We start from the raw sequence: 21,015 nt of genomic DNA, 5'->3' as shown, positions 1-21,015 counted from the left end.
GGAGTGATGACACTGGGCGGCACAGAAAAGCCGAGGGGACAATGCACACTGGGCAGCCAGCAGAGGACAACACCCGGCACAGAAAGGAAGGACGATTTGAAAAGACGAACGCGAGTGAAATGATGAGGAATAAAAGGGGATAAAACCCTTGAAAGTGCGGAAGACAAGCGCTGGGAAATAAAAGACTACATAGGGGAGAGAGAGAGAGAGACAGAGAGACGGAGAGAAAAGGAAGTCAGAGAGAGAAAAGTCACGGAAATACTAAAATCCTTAAAAGCCTATTATTTGGAGCTTTTTATAAAGAATTTTTTTTTATGCTCATAAAGCAAAAAAATGCTTCATAAAGCTTTTTGTGGAGAACATATATAAAGGAGGGGGGATATCTCAAAGGAAATAAAAAAAAAGGGTTCGGGCAGAGGCAGAGAGAGATTTAGTGAGACGGACAGTCCTGACGAAAGAGTCCCAATCAGAGACGGAGTGGTAAAGGGAGAGAGAGAGAGAGAAACGGGGAATGACATAATGGCTTTTGACACAGGTGCAGCTAAAGGTTGCGGCTGGCTAAAGGCTAGGGGCCAGAGGCCATAAATCCTGTTCAAATGAACTCATGCTGACATTACTCTGCTCCATTTAAATATGTGTGCGCGTGCAGGCCAGAGTGTGTGAGTGAGTGTGTGAGTGTGTGTGTGTGTGTGTGTGTGTCTGCACATCAGTTTTTTTTGTACATTTGTGTAGGTTTGGGTAAGGATTAGAGAATGACTGCAGCCCCTTGAGCCACAACACAGTTATAGGGTCAGTACTGCAAGAGTGTATGTTGCAATACCTTGTAGGACAGCAAATCAGATCCCCCACAGAAATATTATCACAGTCCATCCAGTCTCTCCCACTTCAAAATAGGCTCCTCAGCTTTTATATTAAGAACTTGTGAAAGCAATTGAAATTATAATCCTCTAGTATGCTGATAGGATGCCTGGGCATGTAAAATAATTGAAGATAAAATAAATAAAGATTAAACCCTGACATATATCCCACAAAAATTATCAGCACATTAAAAACAAGCAGCTGGAAGAGTTCTTTTATGATGGAAACAGAGGGCTTCTCATTTCCACTAAACATTTGGAGGAAAATCTCATGTGCCCACACACAAGCACACACACCACGCAAACTTGCCTATTCTGGTTCTCTCTTCACAAACCAGAGCATTACAATTTACCATGACAGCTTGACCTCAGAAAACTTTTTGAAGAGCTGCTTTTATTCCGATGCATTTTCCTCTTTCACTCTTTGACTATTCCTACCTCCGTTTCTCTCTCTCCCTCTCTCCCTCTCTCTCTCCCTCTCTCCTTCGCTCCCTATTGTGCGGCGCGTTCTCTGACGCATTCCTTCTGGCTTCTTCCACCCTCCCCGTTCCCTCTGCCTGCCTCCAAACAATACCCCTAACCTAAGAAAGTTTTTTTTCTTCTTTTTTTCCCTTTTTTGTGTTTTATAACTCATGTATACATTCTGTGCTCTTTTTCCATCTATTGTCTGTCTCTTGACACTTCCGGGCCTGCCTGCCTTTTTTCTCTCCCCTTTCTCTCTCTGTTCGTCTCTTCCCCCCTATCTGTCTTTTTCTCAGTGGCATAGAGTAGAGAGGGAGAGAGAGAGAGAGAAAGAGAAAAGGGAGGAGGGGAGGGGTGTTCCAAAAGCTGGACCGGTCCTCTGGTGCCAGCCTTCATTTCGTGCTCAATGGAGCGGGACATGTCACAAAATACAGTGCTGGGCCCCTATCCATGCTTACACACACAGGGGCCTCCTAGAGGAGTCACACCACGCCTCGCCTCACCCCTCCCTCCCACCCCACCCCACCCGAGCACAGGAGCAGGTGAAATGACTTTTAAAGTATGTGACGGGCAAAGCACAAAGACTAAAAGGGGGGCCCCCGAGGAATCACAATGAGTCCTGAAGAAGGGGCCCAAGCGCTTACCATCTGAAAGCTCCCAAAGATAGGGCTGTTTTGACCCCTCCTGTCTGTCTTTGTCTTGGCTCGGACCTTTACAAAGTGCACGCACACACACACACACACACACACACACACACACACACACACACACACACACGACTGCAGACTAACCAAAGCAGAGGGTTATGATTTCTTTCAGCAAGGATGGCATACTTAATACTTAATGCATATTTTCCGTTTTTATGAACACTATATCCATATCCATGATGCTACAGTGGTTATTATTGAGAGGTCGTACATAAGCAGTTGGAGGTGGGTATTAAGCGAGGCGCTGTCTTAGCTGAGAGGGGATGAGACGGTAAAAGAGAGGGCAGGAGAAAGACAGCGAAAGAGGGATAAGTTATGTCTTTGACGAAAGGAGGAGAGTGGGTGTTCATTTGGCCTGGGCGGATTTTAATTAGTGTTAATTGGTCACTGAGGGAAATGAGACCATTCGGAGCATTTGTGTATGTGTGTGTTTGTGTCTGTGTGTGTGTGTGTGTGTGTGTGTGTGTGTATGTGTGTGTGTGTGTGTGTGTGTGTGTGTGCACAGCACCAAGCTGACAAGCTTTCTCCTTGCCTCGTTTTCTCCCCCTCCCTCTCTCCTCCATAACGATTGTTGCTGTTTGTCTGCTTGTTTCCCCTCCGGTTAGGTCTGTATTGGTACACAGGTTGGCTTTGGGACTTGCCACAGTGGGTTGGTGCTGTGCCTGTGTGTATGTGTGTGTGTGTGTGTGTGTGTGTGTGTGTGTGTGTGTGTGTGTGTGTGTGTGTGTGTGTGTGTGTGTGTGTGTGTGGCTGTGTCTCTGTTCCTTTTTTCTCACACACCACACTCTACTAATTCCCTTTGGGTCGATAAGCCACCTACCTGATCTTAAATCCCTCTCGGAACACAAAGCTCGCTCTGTATATCTCTCTTTCTCCCTGCAACCCCCTCTTCCTCTGCGCTTTCTTGTGACTGTTTCGAAAAATGTTATCTGCACCATAATAGACTTGACTTGCCGTGGCTAAAAATACCACCTTGTTAGGCACTAACAAGTTGCAACAAGCCCTGCCTCAATCAGCACGTGGAAATAAAAAAAGTGTTTTTTTTTTTTGCTCTTATCTAAGCCTGAGCTAATTACTTAATTTTAGGAGGAATTTGTTTTTATGTGCAAATAATTCCTGGACATAATGAAGCGAGGAGGGACAGAGCATAACCTTGGAGATAAATGGAGACTCATGTTGCTTGAGCATAACCTTGGAGATAAATGGAGACTCATGTTGCTTGAGCATAACCTTGGAGATAAATGGAGACTCAGGTTGCTTGAGCATAACCTTGGAGATAAATGGAGACTCAGGTTGCTTGAGCATAACCTTGGAGATAAATGGAGACTCATGTTGCTTGAGCATAACCTTGGAGATAAATGGAGACTCATGTTGCTTGAGCATAACCTTGGAGATAAATGGAGACTCAGGTTGCTTGAGCATAACCTTGGAGATAAATGGAGACTCAGGTTGCTTGAGCATAACCTTGGAGATAAATGGAGACTCATGTTGCTTGAGCATAACCTTGGAGATAAATGGAGACTCATGTTGCTTGAGCATAACCTTGGAGATAAATGGAGACTCATGTTGCTTGAGAGACATTTTGTGTTCTCACTCTCCTCAGCGTTTCATCCTCTTCTTTACTCGTGCTACAGCTAGAGTGAACATATGTGGGGAGGCTAATAGCACCTCTTCACAACCGGCTGCTTAATGACACACACACACACACACACACACACATACACACACGCGTGCGCACGCACACACACGCACACACACACTGGCACAGCACAGAAGCACACACTCAGTCAGAAATATATACACTGTAAGTTAGATAAAAAAAAACATCTCAGAGTAATAGCTCTGAGCATAGTGCCTCCAATTGCAGACATTACACAAGAACAGCAAACACACCCACAAAAAAACAGATTTTCAGATTTAATGTAACACACGCACTCACTAACCATACAGAACTTAGACATAATATTATGAGAGGTGAGTGCCAGATCATCTGCCAAATTACGCATGGCACCCATCATTCCTTTGAGGACTCCCCTTGATGTCCTGCCCTGGCCTAGCAACTGTAGATAAACAGCCAAGTAGCCAAGCGGACAAGAGACCCAAATGATTGAACTAACTGGTCCCATTGCATTATCGATACAGAGTCGATACTGTGCATCCAACCCCCCCCCCCCCCCATTCCCTTTCGCTTGACAGGGCAAGGTAAGGAGGGGTCATAAATTAGGTAGGGAAATTACTGCTAAGTGTGGGAATAAATTAAAGTGCACTTGCATCTGTAAACACTGTCTGACTACATAATTACTGCTCACTCCCACTAAGACAGAGAAGGAGGGGGGGGAAGAGAGAGAGAGAGAGAGAGGGAAGGAGAGATGGAGGGAAGGAGGGAGGGAGAGAGGGAGAGGGAAAGCCTAAGCTGATGGCTCAGCTCTGGCCTGCGGTCAGTGCTGCAGGGTGGCCTAGAGTCCAGTTTGCTGTGAATAAACACACAACATCCCTGTCAGGAGATTAGCCAGGCCCACCTCACCTGCAAGGTCAAGAGAGGGCAATGGAGAACACACACACACACACACACACACACACACACACACACACACACACACACACACACACAGACACAGACACAGACACAGACACAGACACAGACACAGACACAGACACAGACACACACACACACACACACACACACACACACACACTAGTGTGAGGCTGTCCACCCTCAGCTCCCTGCTCTGAGCACTCTCATGTCTTCCTCCTTTGATGACAGCCACCATCCAAAGCTCACCAGGGGTGTTCAGCACCTCCGTCAGCCAACACACCTCCAGGACTGTGGACACAAACACCACTAATACATGGTGCCTGAGCCGTCCAAAAACTCTCATTCATTTACTTCTCAAAAATATCTCTGCCATTTCATATGGGACACTGGGGTATATATTGGGATGCAAAAAAACAAGAAAATAATAGGAAGACTGAACTTTCGCTTCAGTTTTTCTACACAGGTGGAAAACTGGGCCAATATGAAATATCATTTTGAGTTCACACTGAGCACTGTAGCAGACTGTTGTAGAATATACGTACCGCATCTTCTCATAATACAGAAATCATCTGCATTTCCTGTTACCATAACAATAACCCTGCTTGTACATGATGTACTCTGCTCCCTATTCCCTTGTAATATATCATTCATGTCAGGAGACAGTTTAGTTTGTGGAAGAACGCCATCATCGGATGACTGACAGGCCACACCCCTATCAGCTGTCTGTTCCTATATACGTGATCTTTCCCATGAAACACTAGTGACCTGCTGTACACATCATGTTTGTCATGTGGGCCTCAAAGGATTTAGTTCCTTCCTATATGGTAACCATGCCAACATTGATATTTATGCAATGCGTCCTTTCAAATGTAAATGACATGAGTGGTTACACGTTATCTCAGAGTTCTTCACTGGATAGAGGCCTTCTGCTCCAGCAAAACAGATTCTCTGACTTGGGATAAATATTATTGATGAATTTTGTACCACTGCAGATCATCTTAGTTATTTGGGGGAGCAACCAAGGTATAAACAAGGCAGGTGACTCACGTATAGCTGGCAGGCCATATGCTCCGGTGATCTTGGCCTCCCCTGTTTCACAGCCTCCCAGCGTGGCACATTCCTTCTTCAGCAGTGGCCCGGCTCCACGATGAATGGCTCCATCCACTGTAGGGGAGATTCACATTCATGTTAATGCTCAACAGAAATAATATGCTGTAGTAATAATGGATGAGAGAGAAGATGAAAGAGTAAAAAGAACGTAAAAAAAGGCGTAACTCAAGATGTGGAAATTACCAAATGAGATTTCATAAAGGACAGAAGCTGAAAAGCCTTCAACCATATTCACAACTGTGCCTGACAATTTGCCCATAATGAAGCATTGCACAGTGGATCTCCTTTTCATGAGTATTATTGTCATTACACACATGGAGAGACTACTTCACTAAAAGTGTACAATTTCCAGGAAATGCACTGTAATCTTCATTTCTATCTCCTCTGATACCCCTAGTTACATGAAAATGTGTAAATGAAATGCACTGTTTAGTGAGAGTCTGGATGCTGTTGTTTATTTTTTTAAATATTTTTTATATGATATATACCATAACATGCATCATTGGGGTAATAGCATGATGGTAAGTTGATACCTGTGGTTGATGGTGTGGCTGTGAAGCTGAGAGCGTGCTATCATACCTGCCTAGGGTGATAAGGAGCCCAGTACTTACTCTCTCTCACAGAGGGGGGGGGGGGGGGTGATAAGAAAAAAGGGGTGAAAGAAAAAATACAGAGGAGGGGAGAGGGTGAGGTGACGGAGGAGTTGGCACACGTGGGAATAGCTGGAGAATGGAGAACGTAGGGAGGGAGAAGATGAGAGTGTGCCTTGCCAGAGAAGAACAAGAGAGAATGAAAACGGAGCCACCAGAGGCCCAGACAAACAGTGAGAGAGAGAGCAAGAGTGAGAGAGAGCAAGAGTGAGAGAGAGCAAGAGTGAGAGAGTGCAAGAGTGAGAGAGTGCAAGAGTGAGAGAGAGCAAGAGTGAGAGAGAGCAAGAGTGAGAGAGAGCAAGAGTGAGAGAGTGCAAGAGTGAGAGAGAGCAAGAGTGAAAGAGAGCAAGAGTGAGAGAGAGAGCAAGAGTGAGAGAGAGAGCAAGAGTGAGAGAGAGAGCAAGAGTGAGAGAGTGCAAGAGTGAGAGAGAGCAAGAGTGAGAGAGTGCAAGAGTGAGAGAGTGCAAGAGTGAGAGAGTGCAAGAGTGAGAGAGAGCAAGAGTGAGAGAGAGCAAGAGTGAGAGAGAGAGCAAGAGTGAGAGAGAGAGCAAGAGTGAGAGAGTGCAAGAGTGAAAGAGAGCAAGAGTGAGAGAGAGCAAGAGTGAGAGAGTACAAGAGTGAGAGAGTGCAAGAGTGAGAGAGTGCAAGAGTGAGAGAGAGCAAGAGTGAGAGAGAGCAAGAGTGAGAGAGTGCAAGAGTGAGAGAGTGCAAGAGTGAGAGAGTGCAAGAGTGAGAGAGAGCAAGAGTGAGAGAGAGAGCAAGAGTCAGAGAGAGAGCAAGAGTGAGAGAGTGCAAGAGTGAAAGAGAGCAAGAGTGAGAGAGAGCAAGAGTGAGAGAGTACAAGAGTGAGAGAGTGCAAGAGTGAGAGAGTGAAAAAATGAGAGAGAGAGCAAGAGTGAGAGAGAGAGCAAGAGTGAAAGAGAGCAAGAAGATGATGGAGTGATGAAGTAAAAGAGCGAGGAAGTGACTTGTACCCAGTGTTAAAGCCTAGGAAGTTCCGGTGTGTGTATGGTGGGATGTTGGAGTAAGGGCAAAGGATATAGGAAGAGAATGAGGATAAGAGGAAAAGAGGAGAAGAGGAGAAGGAGGAGAGGAGAAGGAGGAGAGAAGACAGGTACAAGTGAGTGCACTGCACCCGCCTTAGGGACCGCACTACCATCTTGCACCATCATCCCACGCACACCTTTCTATCGTTACACACGCATGCACGGCTGCTGTTAGCAAGTGCTAATTAGCACCACATTATACCTGGCTGGGGGCTTGGAATGCATTTGAAAGCATGTGCCTGAGGCGTTATTCACTCGTAGTTGGCTCACACAAAGAGGTATTTAAGCATACATTCCTCTATAAGTGTACACGAACGCGTATGGTATGTACGCACGCACACAAACAAGTACAAATTGCATTCAGCTAAAAACACATCCACTCCAGTGCTGGCAGTGCTGGATCCGCCACATGGAGAATGGGCTAGTCACTATCGCGCTTCCTCTGCAGATAATCTCATTTTGGATTGGTCAAGAGTGAAGACTGTTAGTGCTGATTAACACCAGTCGGACGGAATGCCATCCACTTATTGGCCAAGGCTGGTCACCATGGCAACCATTAGCAAGGGGCGTCCAGAAGGCTGCGGCAACATCTGTTTGGCCTCTCCCAAAGTCCCTGCGAGGGAGCTGAGATCGCTTGCTTTGGTCTGGTCCAGTTGGCCAATCGGTTTAGTCTCAAACTGGATGTCATCCACAATCCCGATCTGGCCAAACTCAAGGACATAACAAAAGTACACAATCAAATACATATAAACACACACACACACACACACACACACATTCTCTCTTTTGTGTCACACAAAGAATGAGGGAGGCACAATCAATAGAAAATGTAATTGTGTCCTTGCCATCTTTGTGAATTTGTGAGTTTTTAGAACACAAGGATGTCTGCAGCATGGAGAGGCTTTAAAACGGGGGATGCAGCTGCCACTGTGCCAACTTTATCGCATTAATGCAACATTTTCACGGCAACAAGAGGGAAATGTCACCGTGTACTCAGAGCAAGCGGGATACTCGGTGGGGGCTGAATTTAGAACAATAGGCTTTTTGGAGTTCTGGGAGCATAAGACTCAGATTTTTTTTTTTTGACATCCTCTATGATTTTTTAGCAGTGGATTAATTGAGAACACCCGGGACTTTGAGCCGAGCGCTTAATTGCGGACAAATTTAAAATGCCATCTGAAACAATATGGGGTCCAAACGCGTGGTTGAAATGGTGTAATTTCTGTGGGTTTTTTTAAGATGGATTTTCATCTCTGGGTTTTTTTTTTTGTGAAACTCCTCTCCCTGCTCTGGCTATCAAATTGGCATTTTGTTCAGTGTTCTCTAGAGTGTATTAGAAAAACATCAACGGGGTCAATTTAACCTGCGGTGCCTCCCAGGCTACTACACACCCCCGCACACTCCCCAATTACCTGTCCACCCACCCCCTCCATACCTCCCTCACACTCTCCCTGATCGCTCATTCATCCATTCATTCATCCATCTATCCTCCTTTCTCTCACTCTCGCTGCCTTGCCCTCTTTTCACACAGCTCTTCCTCACCTCTCCTTTCTTTACCTACTTCACTGTCAATTCTTCATTTCTGACTCTTTTAGCACTCCTCATTCAAACATCCACCATTCATCGCTCCTGTAACAACATTCACTCATGTCTGCACACACTTTCCTTGGTTTCTTTCTCCTGCTCTCACTCTCTTGCACACTCTCTCTCTCTCTCTCACACAAAAACACACACACACACACACACACAGAACCACCTCCCACCCCACACACACAGAAAAGCATTTGCCTTCTCTTTCTTTTATTCTTCTTAATGCAGAGACAGTCTGTCTTGCTAATGCACTTTCAGTCCCTTCCTAATTATCACCCCGGTTTTCCAAGTCTTAACAAACCTCTGGAGGCCAGTTCAGGTGAGAGAACCAGCACGCAAAACAAAAACCCCGGAGTGAGACAAAGATGAAGTGAAGCAAGTGAAGGAAGAGCGCAAGATAATAGGAGAGGGATGGGGAGAGAGCAGAGGAACACACACACACACACGCACACGCACACACACACACACACACACACACACACACACACAGAGCTGGTTAGTGAGAGTGACGGGGAGAGAGTGAGCGATGAGCATGTGAGGAGACAGATGAACAGAGAGCAGGCGGGAAGAGAGTGCAGGAGAGAGAGAGAGAGGGATAAAGAGGGAGAGAGGGAGGGATAGAGAGTGAGAGTGCAGAGAGAGAGAGAGCAGAGACTAAGGAAGTGATGGGCGAGATGCAGAGGCACGCTCAGACAGAGTGGGTTTAAAATGACAAGGCGAAGGTCACAACTAAATCAATCCCATTTGCCTTGCTGCCAAGGCTCCGAGCTGGAGCTGGAGCTAGAGCTGGAGGCCGCGCGTGAAGCCCACGTCACCACAGACGGACGAGCGCGGCATAGCGTGGCGCGGCGCAGCCCGAGGGGTGTGTGTCACCACCACCGCCAGCCCGGAGGGATATGGAAGCCAGAGATTTATCACGCATATTGATTTGCTCATGGCCAGACACTTAACACTAACATGCATGCGGCCACACACACATGCACACAGAGGCACACATGGATGGGCACAATCTTGCTTTCACACAAATGCAGTCTCTCTCTCTCACACACACACACACACACACACTTTTCCCCAAACATCAGCACACAAGAGCTCCAACACACAAATCCCAAGGTAAGCTGGCAGAAGGTGCTGTTTATTCTAAACGCATGTCAATTTCCGCACTGCTGAGTGTGTCCACAGTACCAAGCGGCAGAGCAAGGTGGCATCCACTGAAAGGAACTTATTTAAGAACACCCACAAGCAAGCACTACTCTCCTCCATCTGACTCCACACTACACAATGGCTCTACTCCACAAGGGGCTGCTCACTGCTGGAGCTATTTGCAAGCATAGTAGGTGGTGTGCTTTATGGTAGGTGATGGCAGCTGAGAGCAGGCTGTCCTTTGAGGCCATTTTAAATTTATTTCTTCTCAGACCTGTGATTTAAAGCTGTCACGAGATTGCTACCTTTTTTCCAATCTCACAGGACTATTTGGGTAAAATCCTTGAATGGTTGAATTGAATTTCAGTTTCTGGTGTCCTAAGGAGGTCTGTAAAGTCAGTCGAATATCTCTTACAAGGAATCGGTTGTCAAAAAAGAGTAACTGTAATCAGAGGCATCTCTTTCTCTTTGAGAGTTAGGTGAGGTTCAAATACTGTAGATTCCCTGTATGTTTTTACTGGGAGTACAGGTGTGATCAGTAATTGAGCATTATGTCCAGTCTAATTAACATCATCCAAACACACACACTCACACACACACACACTCACACACGTGCACAAGCAGTGCCATTTGGCTGCATAACACTATGTGCTCACATACAAGAAAGGCATAATAAGTAGGGGTGCACCGATCCGATATTAAGATCGGATATCGGCCCCGATATTGACAAAATAGCTGGATCGGGGGGAAATTGAGCAGATCTGTTAGCCTTCAATTTCCTGGACTGAGCCGTGGCATACTGTACACACAGCGCGCAACTCGCCTTTTGCTGCCACTATTTAATTTAGTGTTTGTCATTAGGCTACATCATTGTCATTACGGTTTGCCAGGCTTTATATTTCTGGTTTACTATTCATGATGTTATTAACCACCATTTGCCATAGATTAATTACGATCTGCATGCGCTTTTGTGCCATTTTTAGGCAACAAATGAAATGTGTGATGTTCAACACAAAATACTCAAACCAAATACATTGTCATTTTCATCTCTTATCTGTATAAACTTTGCCTTGTATCAAGAAATGCAAACGTTCACACTGGCTGTTGAAATCTTCACTACCATTCAAACTCATTCAAACTCCATGTGAACTTCATAGGTTGTCATGAGGAAACCGGACTGCACCACTATGGGAAGGTTTCGCGGGTGATTAGCGATGTGAAACATTTTGGCAGTGGTGTTTTAATGTATATCACTAGCTTAGGATTTTTATCTGCACAACGTTGTTTTTTGGTGGAAGACAAATGTTGTGTGTTTTATGTTTGCTTATTAGATTTATTATTTGGTAATAACTGTGAACTTGAATTTGAATGCTGCTCCAAGTTGCTGATGGTTCTTTAATGTATAATATTGTTTATTAATAATTGCAATAATAATAATAATAATAACAACAACAACTAATTACATTTATATATTGAAATAAGTGTTGTTGTGTTACATTTTGTCTTAGGAAAGAAATGTTTAGTTAGGGAGAGTAATGTTTAAGTCACGCCTGATGCCTTTAGTCTCTTCCACATGGTGAGGTATATGTTAATTCAACAATGGTATTGGATAGGTATCGGGTATCGACCGAAACACAAAGCTCAGGCATCGGTATCGGTATCGAGACTGAAAAAGTTGGATCGGTGCATCCCTAATAATAAGCATGCATTTTATATAAAAAGGAGAAAGGAGAGCGAACCTGAGGAAGTCAATGGCAAAACACTTTGTTCGCTCCTAATAAACAATTGCTTACCTCAGACTAGTGTGGAGCGATAACATCTACTTTTAAAAGCCTAAAATCTAGTTCTTTTAGCTGGTACCCATTTACTGACTATTACAATAGTCAGCAAAATAAATGTAATTCCACATTAAACAGTGGGAAAAACACATTAAGTCTAATTGAGACCAACTCATTTAGAGACTAATGCAGAGTGAATCAAATGTGATGTGTTTTTGATGTTTGCTATGCATTTATTTAAAATTAACATATGGAAGTAATCATAATGGAAGAAATTGGTAATGACTTTGCTTCTCACCAAGAGTCTGAAACTACAGAGACAAAACCTGGAATTACATATGCCTCGTCTCATTACATCACCTACACTGAAAAACCAGCACTGACAAAAACGGAGATTACATGTATATTTAAGAGCCACCACACGATGAGGCAGCTTAAGTGAGTGTAAATGGATGGCTGTAGAGGCTCTTGACTTCAGGGTACGTTCAGAGCGGCACAGGCCTGCACAGTCACAGTGTGAGAGGCTCCAAGCAGGCCGGCTCGCCACGCTATGAGGCAGAGGGGATAATTGGAACCCTGGGTGGAGGAGCTGCTCTCTTTTTGGGAGGCCTCTCGCTACGCTTGTTCGGCGGCAACAAGTGTCGGCGGTGTCGGAGATAAAGCGGCTCTTTTGTGCGCGTGGCTTGGAGGGGTGTTGAGAGGGGCTGGTGGGGCGCGCCAGTCATGCGCTCCTCAAATTGGTGGTCTGTGCTCTCGCCAGAACGAGACAACCATCAGAAGTGCCGCAGTGAGATTCCACGCCTCCGGCAGCCCAACATGTCCCATCTGCCCAACATCTCTCCCTCTCTCTTGCTCATTCTGCATACGCTCCTCTCTCTCGTTTTTTGCCATTTCTCTCTCTCTCTCTGCCGCCTCCCCTCTCTCCTTCAATACTTTCTTCTCTCTCTTTTAAAATTCTTCTTTCTCTCATTTTTTCTCTCTCTTTTAAAATTCTTCTTTCTCTCATTTTTTTTTTTATCCCTCCTGGCCCCTTGCTCTGGCTCACCACCAGCTAATTTGTCTCACCTCCGCACCTCCATCTCCCTCCCTCTCTCTCTCTCTCTCCATCTCTCTCTCACTCTCTTCAGCTTGCTTCTCTTTTATCACATTCTGTTGCTCTGCGCTCTCCTCCATGTTACTGACCCCCCAGACTGTGATATTAAAAGAGAGTGAGTGAGAGAGCGGCATGGTAAACAGACGAGAGATGAAATGGATGCAAATAAGAAAAGGCTTACCTCCACCTCCGCCCAGCAATGATTTGTTCGCTAAAAAGACAAAGAGAAAAAAGACTGATTAGATTGTGAACATATTTGTCATTTTGCAAACAAGATGCACGCTATTGACAAGACAATCATCAAAGGCGTCTGACATTAACCCAGGCTACCCTCTCCCAAACCGTCTGACCTTTAGAGCATGGGGTCAAACATATCGAACTTTAGATGCTCACGACTCACAAAATCAATGTCCTTTTCATCAATGCAGTCAGGAATATTTTTCAAAGATCTATTGTACAACACAATGCATGCATCTGTTTAAGTTTTGCTCATTTTTGTCTTGGACAATAACAAATGAGTGGACAAAATTGAAGTCATGTTTTAAACAACAGCAGAACAAACAAAAATAATCCATTCAGACAGTGGGTTTGAGACATAATGCCTTATGACAAGTGGCTTCTAGTATCAATGAACATTGCATTGTGTTCTTGCCCGGGATAAATTGGAGAAACAACAAGTAATTAATTTTGACATGAAGCCCTCAGCCACAAGAGAGCTGTTCTGAATGTGAGGGTTTATGATCAGCGACTGGACGAATAAATTATGAACGAGCAATTTGATAGCTGATTAACAGTCCCACATTAGAAATTCATTGGATCTGCTGAAGACGAACATAAAAATGGCGACACGAGTTTGCTTCACTGTGCCAGCCATAAAGCCAGAGCTCATCCAGGAAGAGCAGTTTAGCCAAACTGCTCCTGCCCATATGTGCAATTATACATGTGCTTCCGCAAACACACACACACACACAAAGACATGTACAACCACACACACAGACACACACCCATAAAGACATGTACAACCACAGACACAAACACAAACACACACACACACACACACACACACACACACACACACACACACACACACACACACACACACACACACACACACACACACACACACACACACACACACACACACACACACACACGTGAAGATGTACAACCACACAAACACACACACACAGTTACTAAGAGAGGCACACGAATATGGATAGAGAGGTAACCATAGCAACCCAAAGCCCAAAGGTTTGTTACTGAAACCTAGTTAATTACACAGAGTGTCTGGGAAAGACGAACAGAAAGATGTTGAGAAAAAGAGACAGAAAGAGACAGAGAGAGAGAGAAGAGATTAGAGTGAAAAAGAGAGGGATGACAGGGAAAGAGGGAAGAGCGAAAGAGTAGATATATTTTGCCTCTGGAAGTGCCTCTCTCCCCATCTGCCTGTCAGAGGGAAAACGACATGAGGAGAGATAACGGGGAGAGAGGGGGAAAATCAGAGGATGCCAAGGAAAGAACAGAACAAATAGAAACTAGGGAGAGAGAGAGACAGAGAGAGAGAGAGAGAGAGAGATGGAGAGAGACAGACAACAAATGACAACAACGCAAGGCAGTTAACTGTTGATACCCTAGGGAAAGGGATTTGCCATCTGTCAAACCCCTTCCATGTGCTCTGCTCCCCCGGATATGGGTGGAAGATGGTTACACAGAACACCCAGCGGGGCAGCAACATGACATGATAACAGTGTCAGGTGAGGGGTGAGTTCACCAACCACTCCATCTCTAATGACTTAAACTGAGACAGATTGCAAAGCCGATCCTCCCATTCACTGGGGACTAAGCCGCTAGGTTGTAAAAATGCCACATTTGATGATACTCCCCAAAGATTGCAAAATTGAGGAGAAATTATTTATACTCGCTGGCAATATTTCTTCCCCAAGATCAGCAATTAGAACCTTGTCAGGATCAGCTGAATTTATAAAGGGGGAATATGAAAATACACAGACCACATGGGAGGGCAAAGAAACTTGTGTACCACACACACACACACACACACACACTACCTCCACACACTTGGTGACGCAAGCATACACACACACACACAAACACACACTGAATGGAAAGAGGTACGGAGGAGGGGGGTGGAAGAAGGTAGGGGAACACAGATGGGACTGAGAAAGAGAGCGAGAGGGAGAAAGAGAGAGAGAAAGAGAGCGAGAGAGAGAGAGAGAGAGTGAGAAAGGGAGAGGGAGAGGGAGAAAGAGGGAGAAAGGGAGAGGGAGTGCTTGATTTCTGGGGCCATCACTAAAGGAGGAGAATAACACAGAGGTCCTTGCTGCATCACTGAGGTAGGAAAAGCAAACGATTTTCAAGTTCAGACAGAGAGTAAATGAGAGAGAAAGAGAGAGAGACAGAGAATGTGAAAGAATGGGAGCAATCGAGTGAGTGAGAGAGAATGCTGAGAGAATGTGAAAGAGTGAGTGACTAAGACTACTTTTTGGTCAAAGCCTTTCTCTGAAAAGAATCAAGACAGGAAAAAAGGAAAAAAAAGTGAAAAGCAAACTGATGAATGGTTGGGTCAAAAAAAATGAAATGTCAGATGGCCACTGGTGTGAGAGAGACAAAGAAGTCAGCAGTGGGATCAAGAGAATTTTAAAGGAAAAGATGTGAAGTCTCAAAGATATACCGAGATCACATAAAACTCATGCACTGGAAATGGCTTTCTCTAGCACATTATGCTGGACATGACTTCTGCTAGTTTTTTTATCATTCTGAATAACTGTAGGGAACAATCATACTCGTGCCAATGTTATTTCTTTACCACCTACGCAACTATGTACACATTAGGAAAATGAAAGGTACAGTAAATATTGAGTAAGGCAGTTACTCCCACCCCATCCTCGCCTCCCCCCACCCCTCACCTTGTCTTATTTTCTGGTTTTCTCGCTCGCTCGCCTCCAAATCCCAGAGCCCCACCGCAACCTGTTTGTTTTTGTGCTTCTCTTTCCTACTCTTGTGTCAGATTGGCATCCAATACGTTTCACTTTTGCCTATTCTTGCTGTTCATTCTGGCACAATTGGATTGTGTGGGTGTGTATGTGTGTATGTGTATGTGTGTGTGAACTGTTTTTTTTTATTTCTATCATTCACAATGCATGTCTACACAGTACAGTATGGCAAAGGAATATAAAGATAGAGGCATGTATAACACCATAGAGTGTTTATGTGGGCAGGATTCAGCGGTCTCTCTCCTACATACATGCACATTCCACATTCCTCATTCCTCAATATGTTCAAGCAGAGGGTCAAATTAACTTGTGAAAATAAATATAACACTGGACAATGGAGGGTAAATATTATCTGAGCGGAACTGAGATAGCCGGAACTACAAATGAGCCATTAGCAGAAATAACAAGATGCTGGAGGAAGTGAGCAGAGCAGGGAATATTTGAACAGTGTGTGGCCACGGTGTGTGTTTGTGTGCAAGTGTGAGTGTGTGTGTGTGTGTGTGTGCAAGAGAGTGTGTGAGTGTGTGTGTGAACAGATGTCTCCAATGTCTGACACACTCCACCATCCTGCTGGCCCATTGGCACACTGACACCTACTGCTACCACACACATGCATGTACACACCAACAAATAAACACACACACACACAGAGCTATAACTTGGAGGGCATCCATTATCTGTATAAACTGTTAAACCATCTCAAAACAAGAACTCATATCAAACATCTCTACAATAGTGTTACAGCAAAACAATCCATGTTATTCTTTTACGATTTACATCCATGCAACTGTGTGGCTAACAATGGAGTCAAATAAGGTGAGAGTTATCACACACACAGACATCTAGCTTCAACTAATGCAATGGTTTCTGCATTGAATTAACAGTGACAGTAATCCATAGCAAAACAAAAACACCCAGGGCTCTATGTGTCCAAAATGCTGGATAATCAAATGCTGGGATATGACAGAGAGCAAGTGTGTGTGTGTGAGAGTGAGAGAGCGAGAGAGACAGACAGACAGAGAAAGAAAGACACAAGAGAGAGAGTCAAAGACGCATATTTTAATAGTGTAAGAAAAGGCTAGCAACACAGAGAGTGAAATAAAAAATAATCATTTGGCGTCAGTGTTGCGTTTTGCTAACCAAAGTCCACCCAAATTCGCTTTACATGAGGGCAGAAGAGAGGGTGGAGGCGAGGGCGCATCGCTCTCAGACTGGGGGAGAGTCGCTGAAGCGCTGTATGTTCATTCGGAATTCGAGTCCTGTGCGAGCGGTCCAGCGTCTTTCTGACGGGCACGGCAATTTCTGAGGAGCTACCTGACCAGCGATACCTCATGCAACAGCCAAGGCAAAAAAGACATTTCAGACAGAAGACAGAGAAATCAGCGGTTTTAAAAGGTACGCTGTTGTGTTTTTTCCCTTTTACTCAACCACTTTCAGCGTTTAAAGCGCCACTTGTTTCCTCATGGATAACACTATGCCGCCAGTCCTGGCTATAGAGAGGCATTGTTTAATTTGCCCTGGATCATGGACCGTGCGTCGGAGATATTAGACTGGAATGACAAATGCAGGTTTAAGGACAGGATTTCAGGGCAGTGAGGACAGAATTTCAGGGCAGTGAGTCTTGGCGTCTTTTTGGAGCCATATACAGGGCAAAGATTGCAGCGCGTGTTTAATTCACGATTTACGATTTTCACATAATACTGATATTATTATGCCACACTCACGGACAGCGGACGACTGAATAGTTCTACTTTGATTGATGTTGAATTGTGAGATGTGTGGCGCGCACATAGACCATTGGATGTACAGTAGTATGTATGGGACGTTAGCGCGCGACTCAGTATGCATGTGTGGGCGTGAGTGCGCGTGTGCTCAACACGTACTGATTGAGAACCGGGAGCAGGTTTTGCAGGTCTAGATGATGATGGTGATGGTGGTTGTTTGTTTCTGTGCGTGTGTGTGAGAGAGAGAGAGAGAGAGAGTAAGAGAGAGGAGAGGGAGAGGTAGGGAGTGTGAGTGTGCTGTTACAAAAGGGTCACGGGTCTGTTAACACATACTAAGCCTTATATGTATGCCAGTGACAATGAGTAAGAAGTTTATCACCTGATTATTTCCCAAAAGTATGAGTGTCTACAGGGCATAATACAGAACACTTCAACTTAATGGTTATCATTAGCCATGCCTTCATCTCCACTCTCCACATCACTCCTTCATGCCCAATGCATTGGAGAGAATTCTAAAGAGTGAGAATGGATTGATTGACAAGCTCTCATTCCCTCATCTAATGCCACATTTAAACTCTCCCTCTCTCATCTCTGCCTTCCCATTAAACTCTCTACACTTCCCCTGAATTTATGACACAGGAAAAACATCTACGAGAATATTACCCAGTACAGGAACAAGGAGTTATTATACAAAGAATTAATGGTACAAGAGAATTAGACCCCCCTCCCCTAGCTCTCTAATATTTCTTGTACGTCACTCAAAGGAGTCCTGACAAATATCTTTGGGAAGGGCAAAAAAAGGAACTGCCAGAAACCGAGTAGAAAGATTCGACAAAACTGGGGCAGCTGTTGCTTATGTAATAGACAAAGTAACAGAGAGGGGCACATAAAAAGAAATGAATTTTCACATTGTGTGTGTGTGTGTGAGAGAGAGAGAGAGAGAATGAGAGAGAAAAATAGAAAAGTTAGGAGTGTTCAGATGTGTCCTTGTCTGCTGATGATGACATCCCCTCTTCCTAGTATTGCTTGCACACACACACACACACACCCACACAAATACAGACTCTCTCTCTCTCTCCCACCACATGCACAAACACATATACAAACATCTTACCACTTTCTTTTGTTCTTGTGGGTGACAGCCAGAAAACAGTGGGAATTTTGTTGATTGGCTAGTGTTAGACCATCATCATGCCAGCTACGTGAGGACACTTGATCCCAGTCACACACATACAGTACACACACACACAAACACAAACACACACACACACACACACACACACACACACACACACACACACACACACACACACACACACACACACACATACAAACACACACACACAAACACACTTAACTGCAGGGCACACAAATGCATTGCCACCCACCATCATGTAAGCACGTGCTGGTACCACAGAAACAGCATGGGAGCTAGCCGTTTCACTCTCACTCAAACCCTCTCTCACAGATGTACATATGAAGATGAATACACACACACACATATACGAAAGCAAGCAAGCAAGCACACACACACAGACACCATGCTGTAGCTCCTTAATAAACAGTTCAACTGTCATGATTCGAAGCTCCAGGCAACGCCTTCATGCACATTTTTTGATGTGCTCAGAAAATAGAAGTCACATCAGCGCTGTGCACAGACCCTGGACCCAGGAGATCTAGAGGATCCAACACATCCAGTGCAGTGGCAGGGATTAGCAAAGAGAAATGTACACGCGCGCGCGCACGCACGCACACACACACACACACACACACACACACACACACACACACACACACACACACACACACACACACACACACACACACACACACACACACACACACACACACACACACACACACACACACACACACACACACACACACACACACACACACACACACACACACACACACACACACACACACACACACACACACACACACACACACACACACACACACACACACACACAGACAGACAGAGGCCTCCGATTACACAAGCTCACAGGGGCCTTACAGTAAGAGACTTCAGATTAAAATGTTAGTCACACAGCGCAGTCAGAGAGATAGGGGAGAGGGGCGAGGAGACGAGAGAGAAAGGGAAAGAGGGAAAACAGGGGGGAAAGAGAAAAAGGAGGGAAAGACATTAAATGGCAGGGAGAATGAAAGGAATAGGAAGAATGAGTGAGAGAGAAAGTGAGTATGTCTGTGAAAGAGCGTGAGAGAGAGAGAGAGAGAGAGAGAGAGAGTGGATGAGAGAGGGTGCTAGTCAGATTAGGGCTTCCAACCATCCCAGATCAGTGGCATTTAGCATGAAGGCTAAATCTCCAGCCCAAAAATACCACAGGGTGGGGGAAACCACAGCTCACATTTGGCATGAATGTCATTGTCCCAAATTTATTATTTATTTATTTATTTATTTATTTAACCCCATGGAGTGAAAGTCTATTTTAATCTGCTTGCGAGTATCAGAATGGGGGAAATGCACAGCGTGAGCGTGTGTGAGCGTGTGTGTGTGTGTGTGTGTGTGCGCGCTCTTGGCCTGTTCCAGCCCTGCGTATGTCTGAAAGGGCTGTGTGGAATCTGGGTGCAGCCCTGGAAGCATATCAGTGCTTCATGTGGCAGGGCTAACGGGGACGTGGTTTGCCTGAACCCCCCACCCCACTACCCCCTGCCGCTCCCCCCCCCCCACTGAGTGGCCCTCATGTCAGCCAGGGCCAAGGGCTCCGTGGGGCTGCTGGTGATGAGAGCTTTGCCACTGATGAGCAGCGACACGACAGAGAGAGAAAGAAAGAGAGAGAGAGAGAGAGTGATAGAGAGAGACAGAGAGAGAGAGAGAACGAGTGATAGAGAGAGATTACCCATCATGCATATGACGTGATGGCGCATGTGATGATGAATGGCGAAAAATGTCCTGTATTTCCATCAGAAGGAACACAAGCACGGAAAGTATAGTCGCATGAACGTATAGCAGAGAGCATACACTGTAAACACATCCTTCCATCCATACCCAGATGAGATGCACGCACGGACACACACACACACACAGTAAACACACACAGACACACACATGGAGAGATTATTAAGAACAGGTGATAATTACTTTCAGTATTGCACAATGGTCCTGGTAGTGGGCCATCAACTAATAACAGCTGTGCCGGTGAAAATACTAAGGTTGTAATTGGAATGTCTTTTTTGTGCGTATCGGTGTCCTTCAAGAGAACTGAACTGGCAGACAGGCAGAAGAGAAAAAAGGAAGCGTTTTAAGGTTGCATTAAAAGTTTTAAGGTTGCATTCAAGGAAAC

General features: G+C 45.0%; 2 protein-coding genes across 3 annotated transcripts in view; one reads left to right on the top strand and one right to left on the bottom strand.

Moving 5' to 3' along the window:
* The window catches only part of macrod1 (mono-ADP ribosylhydrolase 1), a 61,010-nt gene that overhangs the window by 8,515 nt on the left and 31,480 nt on the right, over positions 1 to 21,015 (bottom strand). For both annotated transcript variants that reach the window (XM_076292252.1, XM_076292253.1), the window contains exons 4-5: positions 13,154 to 13,183; positions 5,610 to 5,726 (exon numbers count right to left, since the gene is read on the bottom strand). In XM_076292252.1, the coding sequence (XP_076148367.1) occupies positions 5,610 to 5,726; positions 13,154 to 13,183 (147 nt within the window). The remainder of the gene's footprint in view (positions 1 to 5,609; positions 5,727 to 13,153; positions 13,184 to 21,015) is intronic.
* Positions 17,259 to 21,015, top strand: part of flrt1b (fibronectin leucine rich transmembrane protein 1b) — a 20,409-nt gene continuing 16,652 nt past the window's right edge. The window contains exon 1 of the mRNA XM_076292250.1: positions 17,259 to 17,378. The gene's annotated coding sequence lies outside the window, so the exon portion shown is untranslated. The remainder of the gene's footprint in view (positions 17,379 to 21,015) is intronic.

The sequence above is a fragment of the Alosa pseudoharengus genome, unplaced genomic scaffold (genome assembly GCF_046254945.1).
Source record: "Alosa pseudoharengus isolate Yale_2024_CS ecotype anadromous, Long Island Sound unplaced genomic scaffold, YU_APseudo_1.1 YU_APseudo_1.1_scf_19, whole genome shotgun sequence".
NCBI lineage: Eukaryota > Metazoa > Chordata > Actinopteri > Clupeiformes > Clupeidae > Alosa > Alosa pseudoharengus.
The sequence above is the reverse complement of the archived record's forward strand: the minus strand, read 5'-3'. Positions and strand labels throughout refer to the sequence as shown.